This window comes from Anopheles marshallii, chromosome 2, assembly GCF_943734725.1.
Source record: "Anopheles marshallii chromosome 2, idAnoMarsDA_429_01, whole genome shotgun sequence".
NCBI classification, from domain to species: Eukaryota; Metazoa; Arthropoda; class Insecta; order Diptera; family Culicidae; genus Anopheles; species Anopheles marshallii.
Genome location: NC_071326.1, coordinates 18,439,868 through 18,456,890, shown reverse-complemented (window position 1 = coordinate 18,456,890; position 17,023 = coordinate 18,439,868). Strand labels below are relative to the sequence as shown.

Genomic DNA, 17,023 nt, shown 5'->3' with positions numbered 1-17,023 from the left:
TGGACGCAATTTTTTTTTTTTGGGATACCACCCACCACCAGTGGTTGCAATACAACGAGCAGAGCCAATTATTTGCCACCGGAAGTGAGCTCCGACAGACAGCCGAATCGCACCGACTGTTACGACAACAGTACCCTCGAACCGACGCACAGAAATACATGATAAAATGTTGATAACGTAAGTAGACCGGAAACAATCAGGCAGTGTCTGATCGACGATCAGTGTTGGATCGGGGTTTTGTTTATTTTGGAGTGAAAATGGATAATGTTTTCGCTGGTAAATGCGTTTGAAAGCAGACATTATTTTCCGATATTTTTTGGGTTGGTTCCACAAAACACATGCAAACGTTGTGAGGTGGTGTGGAGAGATATTAAGTATGATGCTACAAAAAAGGTTAATTTTAGTGATTTTATAAAATAAAAACTCCCTCAGTTATTGGATGGGAACTATTTTCAAGTGAAGTTCGTGAAACAATGTGTTTAATTTTAACTTTAATTAAGACTCGTCTTTAAGTAACTCAAACCTTTTCTTGGGCTATTCGCAAAAAGTCATTAGAATTCTGAAATTTCAATATACTATGAATGAACATACTAAATCCAAGTAGTTCGCGAGCTGGATTTGGACAGAAAGCTAAAAAGCAGTTAAGTCTAAAACGAATAAAAGTTTTAAATTTAAAAGTATTGAATTTACGATTGAAAACTCAATGTTTTGAAATTAAAACGAAAGGACATTCCTTTGAGATTGAAATTTAGATGAGATTTAGAAACACTTGCTTCGTTTATCTGATGACAAGTTGAAGTCATAGGGCACTCTGATCTTCAAGAAATTCTTCGTCCAAATTTTTGAATCATTTTTAACGGAAATCTTTGATTGATCATCAAACATAAAATTGTTTGTGACGAAGTCTCCACTATTTGGTGTTATATCTTCAGTAATGTTTCGCTATGATGGTTTGGAGCTTGTACCAGATATTCCCAAAGTTTTAGATCCTCGCGGTATTTCGACGAAAATATTGTACATTCTTTTGATCGTTTAAGAAGCATTTCACAGTATTATTTGAGTAAAAAAGGCTTGTAAAGTTCAAGATTACTAAAAATGCCATGAAAGGTAGCGACTATAAAAGCAATCAATAGACCACAAAGTTAAACCTTCGATGTTCTACCAGCAGTTCAATTGTTTCTACGAGTGGAGGATGATTTTGAATAATTTTATCAACCGCAATCAGTCTCGCCCCAATGCCCATCTTGCCATTGAAACCGGTAAACATGGTAAACATGATTGATCGTGGACACGTTTCGTGGCCTCCCGGGATGGTACATTGAATGCAATTGTGTAATTGAGCCATCATCAACCATTCAGCTGATGGCTAATGCGATCGTTTGCCGATGTTTTACAACGCTTCTTTTCTCTTCTCATGCATACGTCCGTATTCCAGCCGCGCACACTTTCGACTTGCACGGATGCTAAATAATGCTTTACAGTGCTGTATCAATCTGTGTACATGGTTTGTAATGGTTTTGTTTGTAATTTTTTTCTTTTACTTCTTCTTGCTGTTGTTCACGGCCCTTTGCACCACCAGCGACGGGTATCGTGCTTTTTCACCTTTCTTAGGCTTAATTGCGCCACATTAACCGATGGCGTGAGGCAAAAGGGCACACAAAGTGGAGGGTTTAGTTCGGCTGCTTCGGATGGTGGTGGTGGTGGTATTCGCGTGCCCCAACATTGCGCCAACATGCCCGGCGGGCGATGAAATTGTGAATCGCTTGTAACACAACAATAAAATGATCACAAGAAACTTTCCGGCACAACAACAACCGAGAGTGGGCTCTCCCTCTCTCACGCACACGCTCTGGCGTGTGTAAATTTGACGTTAAAAGATTCGTAAACCAAAGGCGATAGCATCTTAGCCAAGGCATAGCATCGTAAAAGTTTAGATGGGTTTACAGTTGCAAGCGGAAAACTGATGCTGTTGTTGAAAACAAACGCAAGGTTGACACCGAGCATGCGTGGAATGGTTATACTTGTTTTTTGTAGATTTAGTCCTAAAACAAAATCCACCGCGCTGATGGATAAAGCGAGTGGAAAATTGTTTTGTGCTTTTCGTTAAAGTGAAGTGTTGTCGAAGGATACCGGCAAACGCATCATTTACATTTCGGTGCGTATAAACAACCAAATAAGCGTCGCGCGCTCCAAGCAACCGGCTCAAGACGGTACCAGCGACTGCAATGGCCGTGGCAGCGACGAACCGCACAAGATACAACCGACGACGATCGTGGCGTGCGATCGCGATGTTATACAACAAACGAGACGGCCTACATTTCCGAAGGTCAATTCAGTTTCGTTCGAGTTGCACCCAGTTGTGAGTGAGTATGTGTGTGTGTGTGTGTGTGTGTATGCGAATGGCCATACGCACACAGCCACACGCATCCACTAGTTTTTTTTTTATTCAATCTTTTCTCACACACTCACACCAACCCCATCGGCCACCACGCATCAGGTGGGGTGGTTGCGAGAGAAAGCCTTGCCATGCGTGTGCGCCATTAGTGCGCGTCAATAGATTTGATAGTAGCCCCGGAGTGGTGTGTGCCATCACCGTGTGCGTGTGTGTGCGCGCGCGCGCAATTCTACGATCCATTACGATCGACTGTCGACGCAACTTTAACACGTTCGGAATCGTTTTTCTTGGGACACTCGTTGTGTATGTGTGCGTATTGAGTGGTAGGTGTGTGTGTTTGTGTAAGAATGTGAATACATCGATCTTTGCATTTCATCGCATCTGTATTCAAAATTCGTACCACCATTTGCGGTGTACTGCACAGCGGACGGACGGGTATGGTGCGACAAAAACCAGTCAACGCTGATAGTTTGGCGCTGCTGTTTAGGGGCGAAATTTGCCGTCCTGGGCCACTCGCTTCAAGGCGATTGGTGATGGCGCTGGTCGGTGTAATGACGGTACAGAGGTCGGTACGATTAGAAACCGGTTGGGGTAGCCGAAGCATAGCGAGAAGCATGAAAGGTCGCCCCGAATTCGGAGGGGACCCCGGCGACGTAGGGTGCGAGACGGATGGATCGAACGGGGTGAAACGAAACGCAAATGTGACCCTCCACCTCCCCTGCGGTCACCTCTTGCGTGGCGTGCGAGACGGTGGTAGGGACGCATTAGTAGCGTCGGTGCTGTAATAAGGGTAAATAAATGTTTCAGATTTCTATCGTCCACAAACCGCTTCGCATACACAGCGTCACACGGGTAAAACCAATTGAGGATTGGCTCCGGTCATGACACAAAGTACGCACATCACGCCACTTAGTACTTTTTTTTCGCTCCCACTCTCGGAACGGCTTGACCACGATGAGTGGGAGATGGCCACGCACTATAAGCGGCCATCCTCAAGGTTAGACACCCGAGTGTACTTAGGCCGTGAACGTCGACTCGCACCGATCATCGTGCGTCGTGGATGATGGATCGGTCTTCCTTTCGCATGTGGTGTTTCATTTAACGAGCTGTGCAGACCAACCAGCCAAAATAAAAAAAAACAACAACGAACTCCCAAATCAAAACATGTCACGTTAAGAATACTAACATTAGCCTACAGACATTAATATTCCCAACCGTAACAGCGTGTCTACCCGTCTAATGTGTTGTCTAATTGAATACCGAAAAACCGGTGCCATCCTAATGGAACATTACGGTTTCTTCTCCGTTCCACAATTAGAGCCATCTTGTTCGACAACACTAGATGAGCGGCATCTTTCCACTAGAGTTAAAACTTCATTAGCGGTAAAAGGTTGGAATTTAAATTGTGTCATACATCTTGCTGGTAAAATTTGCTGACAACCGTTTATCCCGTCCCAGACAGACAAGATGGCGGCATTCGGTCGGTATCGGGCAGCAGCGTTTTTGTTCGCTTTCTGCTTCACGGTCATCTTCTCCATCGGCGGAGACTTCCTTGTTCTAGACGCACCTGCAGCACGCCTGATCGCAACCAAACCTGACGTAAGACAAGCGTCGTCACCGTTCCGAGTTGCCGTGTGGTTCGACGTCTTCGCCGTCGTACCGTCTATGCTAATGAATGTCTGTTTGCCTTGATTGTGGTTAGGAAAACAGTCATCCACACATCATTTGGTGCATATTTATTGCAAACATTTCGCGCGACAGAAGCATTATTTGCAGCCATGTTCGGAAAAGGATTTGCAGATTTATTCTTAATTATTCAAAGCTGTTTCTTTTGTGCATTAAACTTCAACTTAATTGGGCTGCATATCAGTATCGATTGGTTTGCTATTGCCACATTCGTTTCCACAAAACAAACATACAAACCGAAGGACCCACAAGACGTCCCAAGACAAGACTTTGGACATTTCTTGCAACATTTCTAGTAACCATAGACCACTTAGCTGGCATGATTTCACTACTTTTTCAACGAACCGAACAGCGATGATTCAACGTGCGGCCAACGTTCCGGTGTCCTTGAAAGTTCACCGCTGCTGGCACCAACTCTGCACGACTCGTTTTCTCCCAGCTGCACGCATGCCGAATGGAAAGCTTTTGCTGGTTGGGCGATGCGAGGGTCCGTGTACTGGGGTGTTGTTTTTTATTCCTCCTATTCGAAAGCCTCTGGCCTCGGGTCGGGGCCTCTTACGGGGCAAAAGCTAGCTTCCATAAACGAAAGCAGTTGCAGCAGATGCAATCGTACCCACTGGTGCTGCTGCTGTTGCGGCACAAACTGTGCTGGAGTTGGAGATTGATACGAGCCGCCTGTTTCATTCACGTCCCAGTACGCACAGTTGGCAATTGATCGAATGGCGGAAGTACTTTCCATTGCTGCTTAGTTTTTGGTGGTCAACGATCATCGCTGTATCGATCACCGTCAAACACAGGTGTGCGTGTTTGCCGGGAAAAGGGGATTGGCCCGAGTTTGATCATTGCGTGTTAATAGCTGACGAGCTTACGCATTCAATCGGCGGGCCGGCTGTTTCGAAACGTGTCCAAGTGAAGCTATGGCGGATGAGTGGCTTACACATGGAATTAGCATAGCATGACCTTCTCTCCCGGAAAAGACCGGCGAGAGCCTGCACGAAAGGGAACCTTTTTCGACACACTCACACACGGGGCGAGCGATTTGTGTCAAATTTGAAGCTTTGACACACTGAAATGAGGCCATTATCATAGAGGCTCGCTGATACTCTTGAAATTCGACACTACGTAACCGTTACGAGTCGTAATTCCTAACGTACACGTTAAACGTCTTCTGCCTTAGTGTATCTTTCAAGATCACGAGTTCCCGCTTGGTGATACTAATGTACTCTCGTCTAGGTGGCTAATGTCAGCCATTTTAATCATCATAAAACCTTAATTCCTTTCACCACAAACTCGTTGAAATGTAGATAATATGAGAGCTCGACAAGGAAAAAAACCAACACTATCATAGACCTAGTTGAATGGAATTGGCCTGGCAAAGCTTCAGCTGACGGATCGAGCGTCATTCGCCGGTTGTTAAAATTCCTTCTCGTATCAAAAGTCCGGTCACTTTCGGAAGGATCAAACCCACTACGACGACATCACTGCAATGCCAACCAACTCTTGCACGTGCAGTGTAGCACTCTGTTGGTCAGAGTTAGATCAAGGCTAGCTGTGCAATTACAATTAGTCAGTGATGGTTCGCATTTAATCACTCGCAAACACACCAGACGGTCACCGGGGTTTGTCCGGTTTTTCATTCGCAATGATGTGCGGGTTCAAAAGCAGAAAGACAGAAAAGAAACATCACACATGCAACATTCACCAACCAACTTCGCTCGTTACCTTTTCCATTGGGAGCCAACCAAAAGCGCATCGAATGTAACTGGCGGAACAAACAAAGCGTGCAGCACTAACGCAACAAATGAGCGTTGGTCACATTCCGTTGTTGTTTCTCGCGTCTAACAAAATTGCAATTCTGTGTGCGTTGAGCAACCATCTTATGATGCATCAAAATCGCTACATCCTGTACCTCTACCTGATGATGTCTATAACCTTTTAAATGAAAATAGTTTGAAGACTAAATTAATTCCAGTTGTGCATTGAACGAAATGTAATTAATAATGTTTTTTTTTGTTTCTTCCCAATCACTTCCATCCTCTAGCGGTAGCGAGACCAGTGTGGCAACGATCGACGATGGAGGGACGATGTGGAGCAGACAGCAGAATGCCGTCTCCGTGCGGCATGCGTTCAAATCGTACGGCACCAAGAAGAAACCAAATCAAGTTCTATCGAATCTTAACATGACAGTAGCCAAAGGAACTATGTAAGTGCTGGAGTTTTTTTTATTACATCGATCGATATAATAACTCTTGCGTAACGAAAATGATTCATCAGGATGGTCATCGTGTTAAAATCGTAATGATTTCGGATAGAAGTTATCAAGTGTTCATACACATTATTGAATATTTATTTATTGCAAGCTATCTCAATTAACTTGATCGAAAGCATGATCAACCGTTGCTTTGTTTTTGGCTTTCTTTTAATAGATTCAACCTTATTCAACCTTATTTATCTACCACCGACAAAGCTAATTAATAGACCACCTTACGCACCTCACTAAAAGGAAACTCATTAAGCTTCCCATTCGGTTTTGGTGGTTTTATGTAATGTGGACAATTTTGGCAAAATAATTTGCAAATAAAAAATTTTGTACACTCATCCTATAATTGCTTCTTCGGAGGTGTTTTCCATTTTTGCAAAATGGAAACGATTCTCCACAGGGGTGAACCAGAACGGTTGCAAGAGCTCAAAGCTCGTTGATTAACCTTGACTATCGGAACAAGAACTCTGGCGATCCATCCCGCGTGTAAAACTATGTATAGTATTGTAGGAAATTGAAAGTACAACTTGCAGAAATTACGATGACTGCATAATATTTCTTTTTTTTTCAAATCTTATTTGAAATGGCAGATCGGGAGACTAAAGCTCCTGTAATACTCACATTCGCTTAGTTCAAAACAGCAAAAACTCGATTTGGGAGGGGGAAAACCCCCAATCGAACCACAACCGTGCAATCGTTTCTTTCTCAACGTTTTCAATCACCGCAAAACGAGCGGCAGTCTACGAATTGTTGCTGTAAGCCATCCGAGTCATCACTACTTTGTGCAAACCGTTCCCTCACCACTATCGCGGAAGTAATTACGGATTGCGTTCATCTTTGCTAATCATCGACTTTTCCAAAATAAAAAAAAAATACCCTCCAACCGGCCAGCCGCACCACAGCTGTCTGTTTTGTCGTCTAGTGCTTTTCTACGCCTTTTTTCTGTACGCTTTGTGTTCCGGTGGTGAATCGCCTGATAGACGCACACCTGCGTACACTTTTCCACCACCAGCTTCCGGATGAAAACTGGCAATTTTACTCTCAATTTATTGTGACCAACGTATGGTCGGTCAAATGGTTTTTGCTGTGAAGGTGCATAAAAAAACCTTTGTGTTCAACGAACTATGTAAAAGTTCCTTTCCTTTTGGGTTTGTTTACTGCGGTTTGGCTATCGGCTAATATCCCTTAGGGTCTCGAGAGAATTAACCTTCGATCTCACTGGATAGTGTAATGTGCAATGGGAGTTTGTTGTCAAACAGACAATTTCTCATCATAACCCAAAGAAATACACCTTTCGCCGAGGTCGAAAGTTTACTGTCCGTTCCGGTACGATGTAATAGACGAACGACCGCAGCATGCAACGGATTGTACCATGCAATGATAACTCGCGCAGTATACAAGGCCGCCATACGTACACACAGTCCGTAACGATTGCCTGGTCAATGGAGACACAAGTAATTGTTGCAGTTACGAAGATTGGACCACACCAAAATAAACGTTTACAATAAAATGTAGCTCTTTTTTGAGCTACAAATGAACCAATTAATACAAAACGTCGCAAACATTCTGGCCCATAATTAATGAAGGTATTGAAGGTATGGTACCTTTCGTTTCAAAAATTACCTCCCAACAATCAGAAACCTCAGAGCCCTTTTATTTCCGTGTTTTTCGATTTGATAACAATATGGCCACGGTCTGGCATGGCCTTACACCGTACCATCTGCGGGGCATTTTGTTTACGTCCCTGTACAATTTTCACTTATGGCACGACGAGTACATTGTCTTTCCCTCGCCCAAAAGCGAACGAACCACACAATGGTGTTGATTCGTCCGAGCGGAATCATCCAAGACACTGCGCGCGGCAAGGGTTTTTGGGCCCGGTACGATGTTGCTTCCGCTATATTTTCTTCGCGCTGTCAGACACTGCCCGCACCGGGGAACAATCACCAGCGATTCGTTGCGTATCGTCCTTGGATATGCCGCTTCCGGAGCATTGTTCGATGGTTGCACATTGAAGAGACGTTCAAATCATCAAACCTTTACACCAGCCATTTTTTGTTTCACCTTTCGGTGCCTCCAAAAGTTGTTACAAAACTGTAAAGGTCAAGGCAAATTTTAGAACGTTTTATGTCAAAACAATCATACATGGTGATGTGTGGCATATGTTGAAATAATTGTGTCCCTGGCTTTGGAACATGTCACCTGAATATTGAAGCATGTTACAGAAGGGCACTTCAAGAATAGCGCAACACGCAAACAACCTTCAAGATCGTTGAGACCCTCAGAACAATGAGCTATAACTATAATTATTAAACAATTCTGCACTGTTGCTCAACTCCAGTACAATGGTCATAGAATCTTCCCTAGTACAAAACAAAGCCGTCTAGTTCAGAATGATCATTGTTTCGAAATCTCCAGAGTAACATACCGGAGTAAAAGAAAGAATCCGGTTAGATGGACTTATGCCAAGTGCATCCCATTCGATGCATCCCAAACGCATCGTTACAATAACCATTGGCACAATATCCCAATATCGACTGGCCCGATATCTGACTGATTGATGGGATTTTATTTGCAAAATCATTACGTCTTACGCGTACGTTGCTTTAACAGTGGTGTCAGTCCGGATAGAATCTTTTTATTACACATTAAGCGTTGCCATATCACCACACAGCAGCCACACAGGAATTTGATAGATCGTGTAATGGCTGTAGAGAACCGAACCGCTCGCGCTGAGCACTTGAGCGTTGCGATGGCAATGATTATTTATTTCGCTACCTTAAGCAGTCGCCAACGGAGGCCATCTAACGCAAATGGACATCCCAACCGTCCAAAGGCGTACATAAATCGTTGGTACGTGATCGGAATGGATTCGGTAGACGCGTTAAAGCATTGTGACGCTTCGAGGAGCAGCATTGTTGTTTAGCTACCCTCGTGTGTGATATTTCTTGTCTGATCGCAACAAAAAGGTAGTTCGGTGTGGTAGGAAACCGTGGAAACAATTAGCTCAATGTACCATAAAGCACCGGAGGATTGATTTGACTTCTCCAAACCAAAACAAGACTATGCGGCTATTGGGAACTGGACGAATATTAAATATGGATGTCTCATTTAATTGCAATCAAATGATATCTAAATTCTCGCTTCTCTCTTCACTCTTCATTTCCACAGTTATGGACTTTTAGGAGCATCCGGTTGCGGTAAAACGACACTTCTATCATGCATAGTAGGCAGAAAGCGACTAAACTCAGGAGAAATATGGGTCCTTGGAGGAAAGCCGGGAACAAAGGGTAAGTGGTGTCGTTTGGCTGGAGGCTCGTTTTACACCCCGTCTAACTCATCTTCTGCTTTTGCCCGAATATGCTCCACCCCAGGATCCGGAGTGCCGGGAGCCCGCGTAGGTTATATGCCGCAGGAGATAGCTTTATACGGCGAATTCTCAATCCGCGAGACGATGATGTACTTCGGCTGGATCTTTGGCATGCACACGTCAGAGATCGTCGAGCGGTTACAGTTTTTGCTCAATTTTCTCGATTTGCCATCGGAGTCTCGGTTGGTGAAGAACTTGAGGTAAGAATGAACAACAACAACTTTCGGGCAGAAAACGGTTGCTGATTGTGTGCCTTCTCCCCGCATACTTACAGTGGCGGTCAGCAGCGTCGTGTTTCGTTCGCCGTTGCCCTGATGCATGATCCGGAGCTACTCATTCTCGATGAACCAACCGTCGGTGTGGATCCACTACTTAGACAAAGTATATGGAATCATCTCGTACACATCACCAAGGCCGGCCAGAAAACCGTCATCATTACGACACATTACATCGAAGAAGCCCGACAAGCACACACAGTAAGTCGGAAGCTACTCTGGTTGGCAAAGTGGCGTTACCCTGTTAAAACCTGTTTTTTCCCGCCTCGATTTTAGATCGGTTTGATGCGATCCGGTCGACTGTTGGCAGAAGAATCGCCCAGCTGTCTGCTGTCGATGTATCGCTGCAGCAGCTTGGAAGATGTCTTCCTTAAGCTGTCACGTAAACAGGGCCAAACTAATACGGCACCAGCTGAGCTGAACATCAGGTAAGATGGCATCTACTGTTAACTGGCATCGAATCAAAACTAATGGACAATGTTTATCGTGCAGCAACAACATATCACTTTCGGCGCTAGCATTTGGCAACAAAAAGGATAACCCAGTCTACGTCAGCCAGGAAAGTGGAGTCGTCGGACTAAACTTCCACCAGAGCAAGGAAGTGCTCATCAGTGACAGTAACGGATCCACCATTGCTGTAAGTATTTTGAGTTCCGGTTTAGTCATTGATGTGCAATACAGAGTGAGAAGCCTAACCCACCAATTTATTACACCAGATTAACGGACTCAATGGGTCAGCGCCCGGTGCGATCAGTCAGGCAGTCGAATGCGATAACTGTACCGAATGTTCGGGTTGTTCCAATGTAAGTTCCCACAAGATCTCACCTTACACATTGCTTAGTCGACAATGAACTAACCTTTAGTACCTCCAAACTTTCGCATCTCCAAAGTTCACGTCGAAGGGAAAAATCCGTGCACTGCTCGTGAAAAACTTCCTGCGCATGTGGCGAAACGTGGGCGTGATGCTGTTCATCTTTGCCCTCCCGGTAATGCAGGTGATTCTGTTCTGTTTGGCAATTGGACGCGACCCAACCAACCTGAAGATGGCCATCGTAAACGGTGAGATGAACTCGACCATCGGTGCGGACTGTGCGTTCGATCCTGGGTGCAGCTTTACCAACCTGTCCTGTCGATACTTGAGCCACCTGAACACGACGATCGTGAAGGAGTACTACTCGGATCTGGATTCGGCGCTCGGTGCGGTACGCGATGGCAATGCCTGGGGTGCTTTATACTTTACGGACAACTTCACCGATGCACTTGTGGCACGCATTGCGCTCGGTAAGTGATCTCGAATTTGAACGCAAAAGCGTTGGGATTTGTTTCACTAACACGTTTATGTTTACCGTAGGACGAGATGCGGACGATGAAACGTTGGATCAATCGGAGATTCGCGTGTGGCTCGATATGTCCAACCAGCAGATCGGCATCATGCTCAACCGGGACTTGCAGGTTGCCTACCGGGAGTTTGCCCAGCAGCTGCTCCGAGTGTGCGACAACAACCCGAAGCTTGGCGATGTACCGATTCAGTTCAAGGCTCCGATCTACGGCACCAACGATCCATCGTTCACGGACTTCGTTGCGCCAGGAGTCATTTTGACGTATGTTTGCCAAACCGCAGCACTAGCGATCATTTCCACTAACCTGCATTTTCATTTCATCCACAGTATCGTGTTCTTCCTGGCAGTGGCGCTAACCTCTTCCGCTCTGATCATCGAACGTACCGAGGGTTTGCTGGACCGTTCGTGGGTGGCCGGTGTAACGCCGACCGAAATTCTGTTCTCCCACGTCGTCACACAGTTTGTGGTAATGTGCGGCCAAACGGCACTGGTACTGATCTTCATGATCGTGGTATTCGGTGTAACGAATAATGGTGAGATCGGGTGGATCGTCGTGCTGACCATCCTGCAGGGTCTGTGCGGTATGTGCTTCGGGTTTGTCATTTCGGCAATCTGTGAGCTCGAACGTAACGCCATCCAGCTCGCGCTCGGGTCATTCTATCCGACGCTGCTCCTGTCGGGCGTTATTTGGCCGATCGAAGGTATGCCGCTGGTGCTGCGATACGTATCGCTCTGTTTGCCACTTACCCTGGCCACGACGTCCCTCCGCTCGATACTGGCCCGTGGCTGGAGCATAATGGAACCAGACGTGTACATGGGATTCGTTTCCACGATCGCCTGGATCGCGCTGTTCCTTGTCATCACGATGCTGGTGCTCAAGTTCAAGCGCGGCTAAATCGCTGGACAAAAAAAAAATGCCACCGGGACTAAAGGGGGATAATTTCATTTTCACCTTTTCAAGGTTTTCGTTTCACTGTGACTTCGCTAGAGCGTCACCCGAGCTGATGTAACTGCCCTCGCTGGGAGATACATCAGCGTTATTGTTGATCCAAAAACCAGCATATGGTCGAGTGGGAAGAAGGGACTAGAGAATAAGGGCGTGTTGCATCACGAGCCGTGGTGCTGTACATGAAACATACACATTACACATTACAATTTGCTCAATCTTATGTCTTGAACTCTCATCTATCACCTTTTGTCGCCCTTCAACAGTAGCTACTACTACATGGTACTGCTTTTGTTCCCTGTTTACAATACAACTATGTTAGTAAGAAATTCCAGTTACCCGTAGGATCGCTCGCAGAGGAGCTGTTGGCGTTTTCCTTTTTCTATGCTCTATTATTGTTTTAAACCATTCGCCAACAAGCCCAACCTCAAGCAATTGGGCGAGCTTTACCATAACAGAACGCTTGCAGGATATAGGCAGGACTGGAATATTCTAATCGAACGTTCGACCGGCACGCTGTCTTTTGGCTGTCGGCGGCCGAAAATAAGAGATAAATGATGTGACGGATTGATCGCACGGCAATTTAGCATGAACGGTGATTGGAGTGATCGTGAACGAAGCATGAGTGTGTTTTATGTCGGTATGTGCGCGAGTACAGTAACGTACGATTGTGTGTGACGGGGGAATACAGATTGAAACGTGCGTGTTCGTGTGGCTATATTGTAATGCGTAATGGGTGGGGGTATACTTTTTTTTTTGTTATGAAACGAAAAGGGAGAAAGTGACAAGGAGAGAACCATACAAACAAAACAAACTAATAAAAAAAACGCACATAAAACAAATCTAAAAAAAAACATATACACGAACGCGTCAATGTGAACTGTGATTGTAAAGCAATGAGCAAAAGCTATTTTTTATTATAAATATGTATCATCATACCAGAGTATTTTGTATTAATCTAATGGTGTAATATGGAAGATCCAAAACAATTGGTTTACGCATGCATGCACACTCACACACACACACTTACACTCACAGAACTATACCAATACAAACACAATCCGTTCAGGCCGCTAAGAATATACGCATTTCCTGTAGGAGTTTGCAGGTGGCAGGAAGATCATCAGATTTTGATCAATAAGTTCTACTGAAGGAAGCAACCTTAAATCTTGAAAAGAAATTATCAGTAAAGAAAACTTCTCCACCTCAGTTTAACTCGCGCGGGGGTTTACAAATGCAACATTCACACCACACAAATATGGAGTGTTTGGTTAAAATGCACTCCTGCGGTCACATAGAATGTAATTTATGTTTCCGACTCATAACATGTGTCCATATGTGGTTCCACAATGGGGCAGAATTGTGCATGCATATATACATACATACATATATCTTTATATTAATCCCACAATCTGTGTCGCGGTAGTATTCTCTTTATCCCTTTTCGTCCGGTAATACTGTAAGGAGTTTCCATATGTTTAAAAACTTACCCAACTTATGTGTGTGAAGGTCTATGGCAACGACCACTAGCGCTGATATCAGGATCGGTCCTAAACTTGCGTCATGGATGCTTGTTGTTCCCTGCAGCTTCCAGCACTAAAGCCTTGTTCACCAGTTCACCAGTTTTGTGCATAAGAACACCCCCCAAGAGCTGCGTGTGCCGGGAGACTTGCGTTCGTTTGGAATGGGGTTTGACCTATCTGCAACAACTATTTGACCACTATGGAGGAGCAATGGACATTGGCGTTCTGTTTTGTTATAACTTGTTAAAACTGTACTTCGAATTCATCACAGCTCAAGCAAGGCCCGGAGCGTCGCACAAACGCGCCATACGCCATCGTGCCGTGCAAGAACAGATACGGTTTAGACGAAGCGGGACATAGAACAAATTTGCATATATGTTTACATTTTACGGGGAAAACAAACACGGAACAAGGAATACCACGAATACATAAAACACGGACAACGAACTAATATTAAACTTATTTTATAGTACGTTTCTTATCCATTTTGGAGCTCTTAGCGCACTTAGGCCGTGGTGTATAAGAGTGGTGTTGTTCGGTCCGCTGCCGGCATACGACACAACACAGTACCAAGGGGTGGGTTAGCAAAAAAAAAAAAACGGATAACTAAACGCAGCGAACTCATGCTTACAAATCGGGGGGTTTGAAGTAATGTAAGAATAGAAAGGCAATAGTAAAGCAATACCCCACGTTAGCGGTGTATCAATGTATCTGTGGAGGAAAAATAAACAAAAAACAGAATGTCAATAATATTAAACGTAAACCCGAAAAAGAACAACATCTCGCCGCACGTGGTTGCTTTTATTGATGACAGACTTCTTCTACCTTTTGGAAAAGATTTCTTCTACCGTTGAATGTTCCACAACCTAAATTCATTCTCTTTATATGGAAGTGTTCGTTTCAGAATGGTGGAAAATTGAAAAAGAATGGTTTGATGATTTATTATGTTGGAATTCATTTTGTAGAGCATCATAACCAGTTTTGTAATAAAATATTAGTAAACCGTTCATCTTTTAAGAGAGTTTCTTTTGCGAATTAAGAGCTGTTTCATTCTTGGAGTGAACCAAGCAAACACCGAGCATCCAGGGGTACCAAGCACTAAGCTCTTAGGATCCTGACTGATCTCCCCGTCTGGCCAGTGTAGTGAGTGTGCACTCAATCCATAGTACGACAACCATCACCACTGTAGGAGCCAGTACCCCAACTACCTTTATGCATAGGGCCTCCAAGATCAATGACATGGACACATTTGATGCCATATCTCCAATCAAGACTAATTGCACAAGCGCTTTAGATACAAAATCGGAAGAAAATATCTGCTCGAATGCTGTCTGTCGAACCATTCCTGCTAATGTAGCAACTGCGAGAACCAACTTTACCAGAATTGTTTGTTGCCTGGTGTTTTTCCATGGTGAGGTTTGAAGGTTGGTGTTTTAGAATAAATGCTGTTGTTCATAGATGGCGCTAGCAAAGCTTGAGAGATTTCTTTTCCTTTATGTTTACTGGCGCCTCTAGCGGAAAACTTTTAAAGCACTCGTGTAGGTACAAACGTGATTGTATCAAGGAACGAATAAAGTCATACTAATTGATTAAAGTAAAATAAGAATCTTATAATGGTTTTTTTTACACCAAAAAATAAAAGAAAAAAATTAGAGAAAAGCATTTCATCAAACTGTTTCGACTGCAAACGTTCGATTCATTATTCTGCTCAATTCGGTTTACCGATTTGCGCATGATCCTTACTACATTTTTTGTTGACTTTCGAGAAGCTAAAAAACACATTCCGCATGCTATATTATCCAAGTTCTGACGCCATTACGATCCTCTATCCTTTTCTCTTCCCACCGACCAGTACCCACCGTTTTGTAAAAGAGTAGAATGGTGTATCATTATCGAGCGAACAAGGGTCGAAATTCTATTACTTGGCTGCCGCTTTGCAACCTCGGGCTTCATGTACAACCGACACTGGCGTATTGTTTCTCACCCCTATTGCACAGCAGGGAACCATAATGTGAACACGAAGCGAGTCAAGGGGATTATTAATATTCATACATTTCATCCCATTGAGGTTCCGATTGAATACGGCAAAATGTGATACGCATCGTTAGCACACACATTCAGCGATACACATAGGCAATGGATGCTATGTACAAGCGAAACATGTCCGCGCGGCTGGTGGCCGCAAGGCGAGAGTGTTGAGTTTTTTTTTGCGCCCCTGCTTGCTTTCCGATAAATTGTAACACGATAACGAAACACGGTGACGTGCAGAGTTTTTCGTATGGCCAACACGATGCCATGCAGTTTTACCACCATTTTGTGACAAATGTTACGAGTTGGTGGGAATCAACATGGAATGTAACACCGTTTTCAGAACTGTAGTGGACATTCAGTGCTATTTGACATTAGAAGAAGCGTAAGTTTGGCCTATTTTCTGCTCGTAATATTTTTATAACTTTCACTTCATTTCATTTTTGTATTGTAATTTAAAAATAGTAATCCTTAAAAACTAAGTGCATAGCTTTGCAAGCCTTTTGGGAGGAGATGATCCATGGATATAGCTTTAATAACATTTGTTGAACTATAAATATGAATTCTTATTTCCAACTTAAACAAATTTATAATAATTTATTCTTCGTTCTCTGAAAGCAAAGGAGAAATACGTAAGTATGCAGACAAATATTTTTTTTCAGCAGCCAAAGTATAGAAATTACCACATATATTCAATTTATCTTACACAGATGATCAAAAAGACGGTCTTTAGCTCAAGCTAAGCTTATTGCAAAGCTTTACAAATCTAACGAGGCGTTTGAGGAAAACGCTCAGTTTAAAGCTAGTTGAGAAAATAAAATTATTTACAGTGTGGTAGGTATGAACAAGGTTATTTTATTGTCAAAGTACCCATTAGTAACCCGTTTTGTTATGTTTTCAGAATCTCAGTTTAAAAATGTCTATTTGAAATAACATTTAAAATAAAGAAATAAGATTTCTTTGTTCAAATCCAATATTGGACATTTTTGAGATGAAATTGTGTTTTTAATATAAGTATCCCTTACTATATTTTTCGTACGGGAGATTCGGTTAAAAGCTGATCTAAAAACTTTACACACCATCAAGTCCACCGGTTGAACTTCCATTCTACGATAAAATTGTTTAATAAAAATGGGTAGTTAGCATACGCATCTAGCAGCACTGACCATGTGGCTTTGGATAATTGTTGGAATCAAAACG

General features: G+C 43.7%; 1 protein-coding gene across 1 annotated transcript in view; it reads left to right on the top strand.

The window, feature by feature from the left end:
- LOC128719586 (ABC transporter G family member 23) overlaps window positions 1–12,221 on the top strand; it is a 37,132-nt gene extending 24,911 nt beyond the window's left edge. The window contains exons 2-11 of the mRNA XM_053813211.1: window positions 6,123–6,284; window positions 9,513–9,631; window positions 9,716–9,911; window positions 9,986–10,187; window positions 10,263–10,414; window positions 10,479–10,623; window positions 10,703–10,789; window positions 10,877–11,267; window positions 11,338–11,587; window positions 11,654–12,221. Coding sequence (XP_053669186.1) covers window positions 6,123–6,284; window positions 9,513–9,631; window positions 9,716–9,911; window positions 9,986–10,187; window positions 10,263–10,414; window positions 10,479–10,623; window positions 10,703–10,789; window positions 10,877–11,267; window positions 11,338–11,587; window positions 11,654–12,221 — 2,272 coding nt within the window. The remainder of the gene's footprint in view (window positions 1–6,122; window positions 6,285–9,512; window positions 9,632–9,715; window positions 9,912–9,985; window positions 10,188–10,262; window positions 10,415–10,478; window positions 10,624–10,702; window positions 10,790–10,876; window positions 11,268–11,337; window positions 11,588–11,653) is intronic.
- The last annotated feature ends 4,802 nt before the right edge of the window (window positions 12,222–17,023 follow it).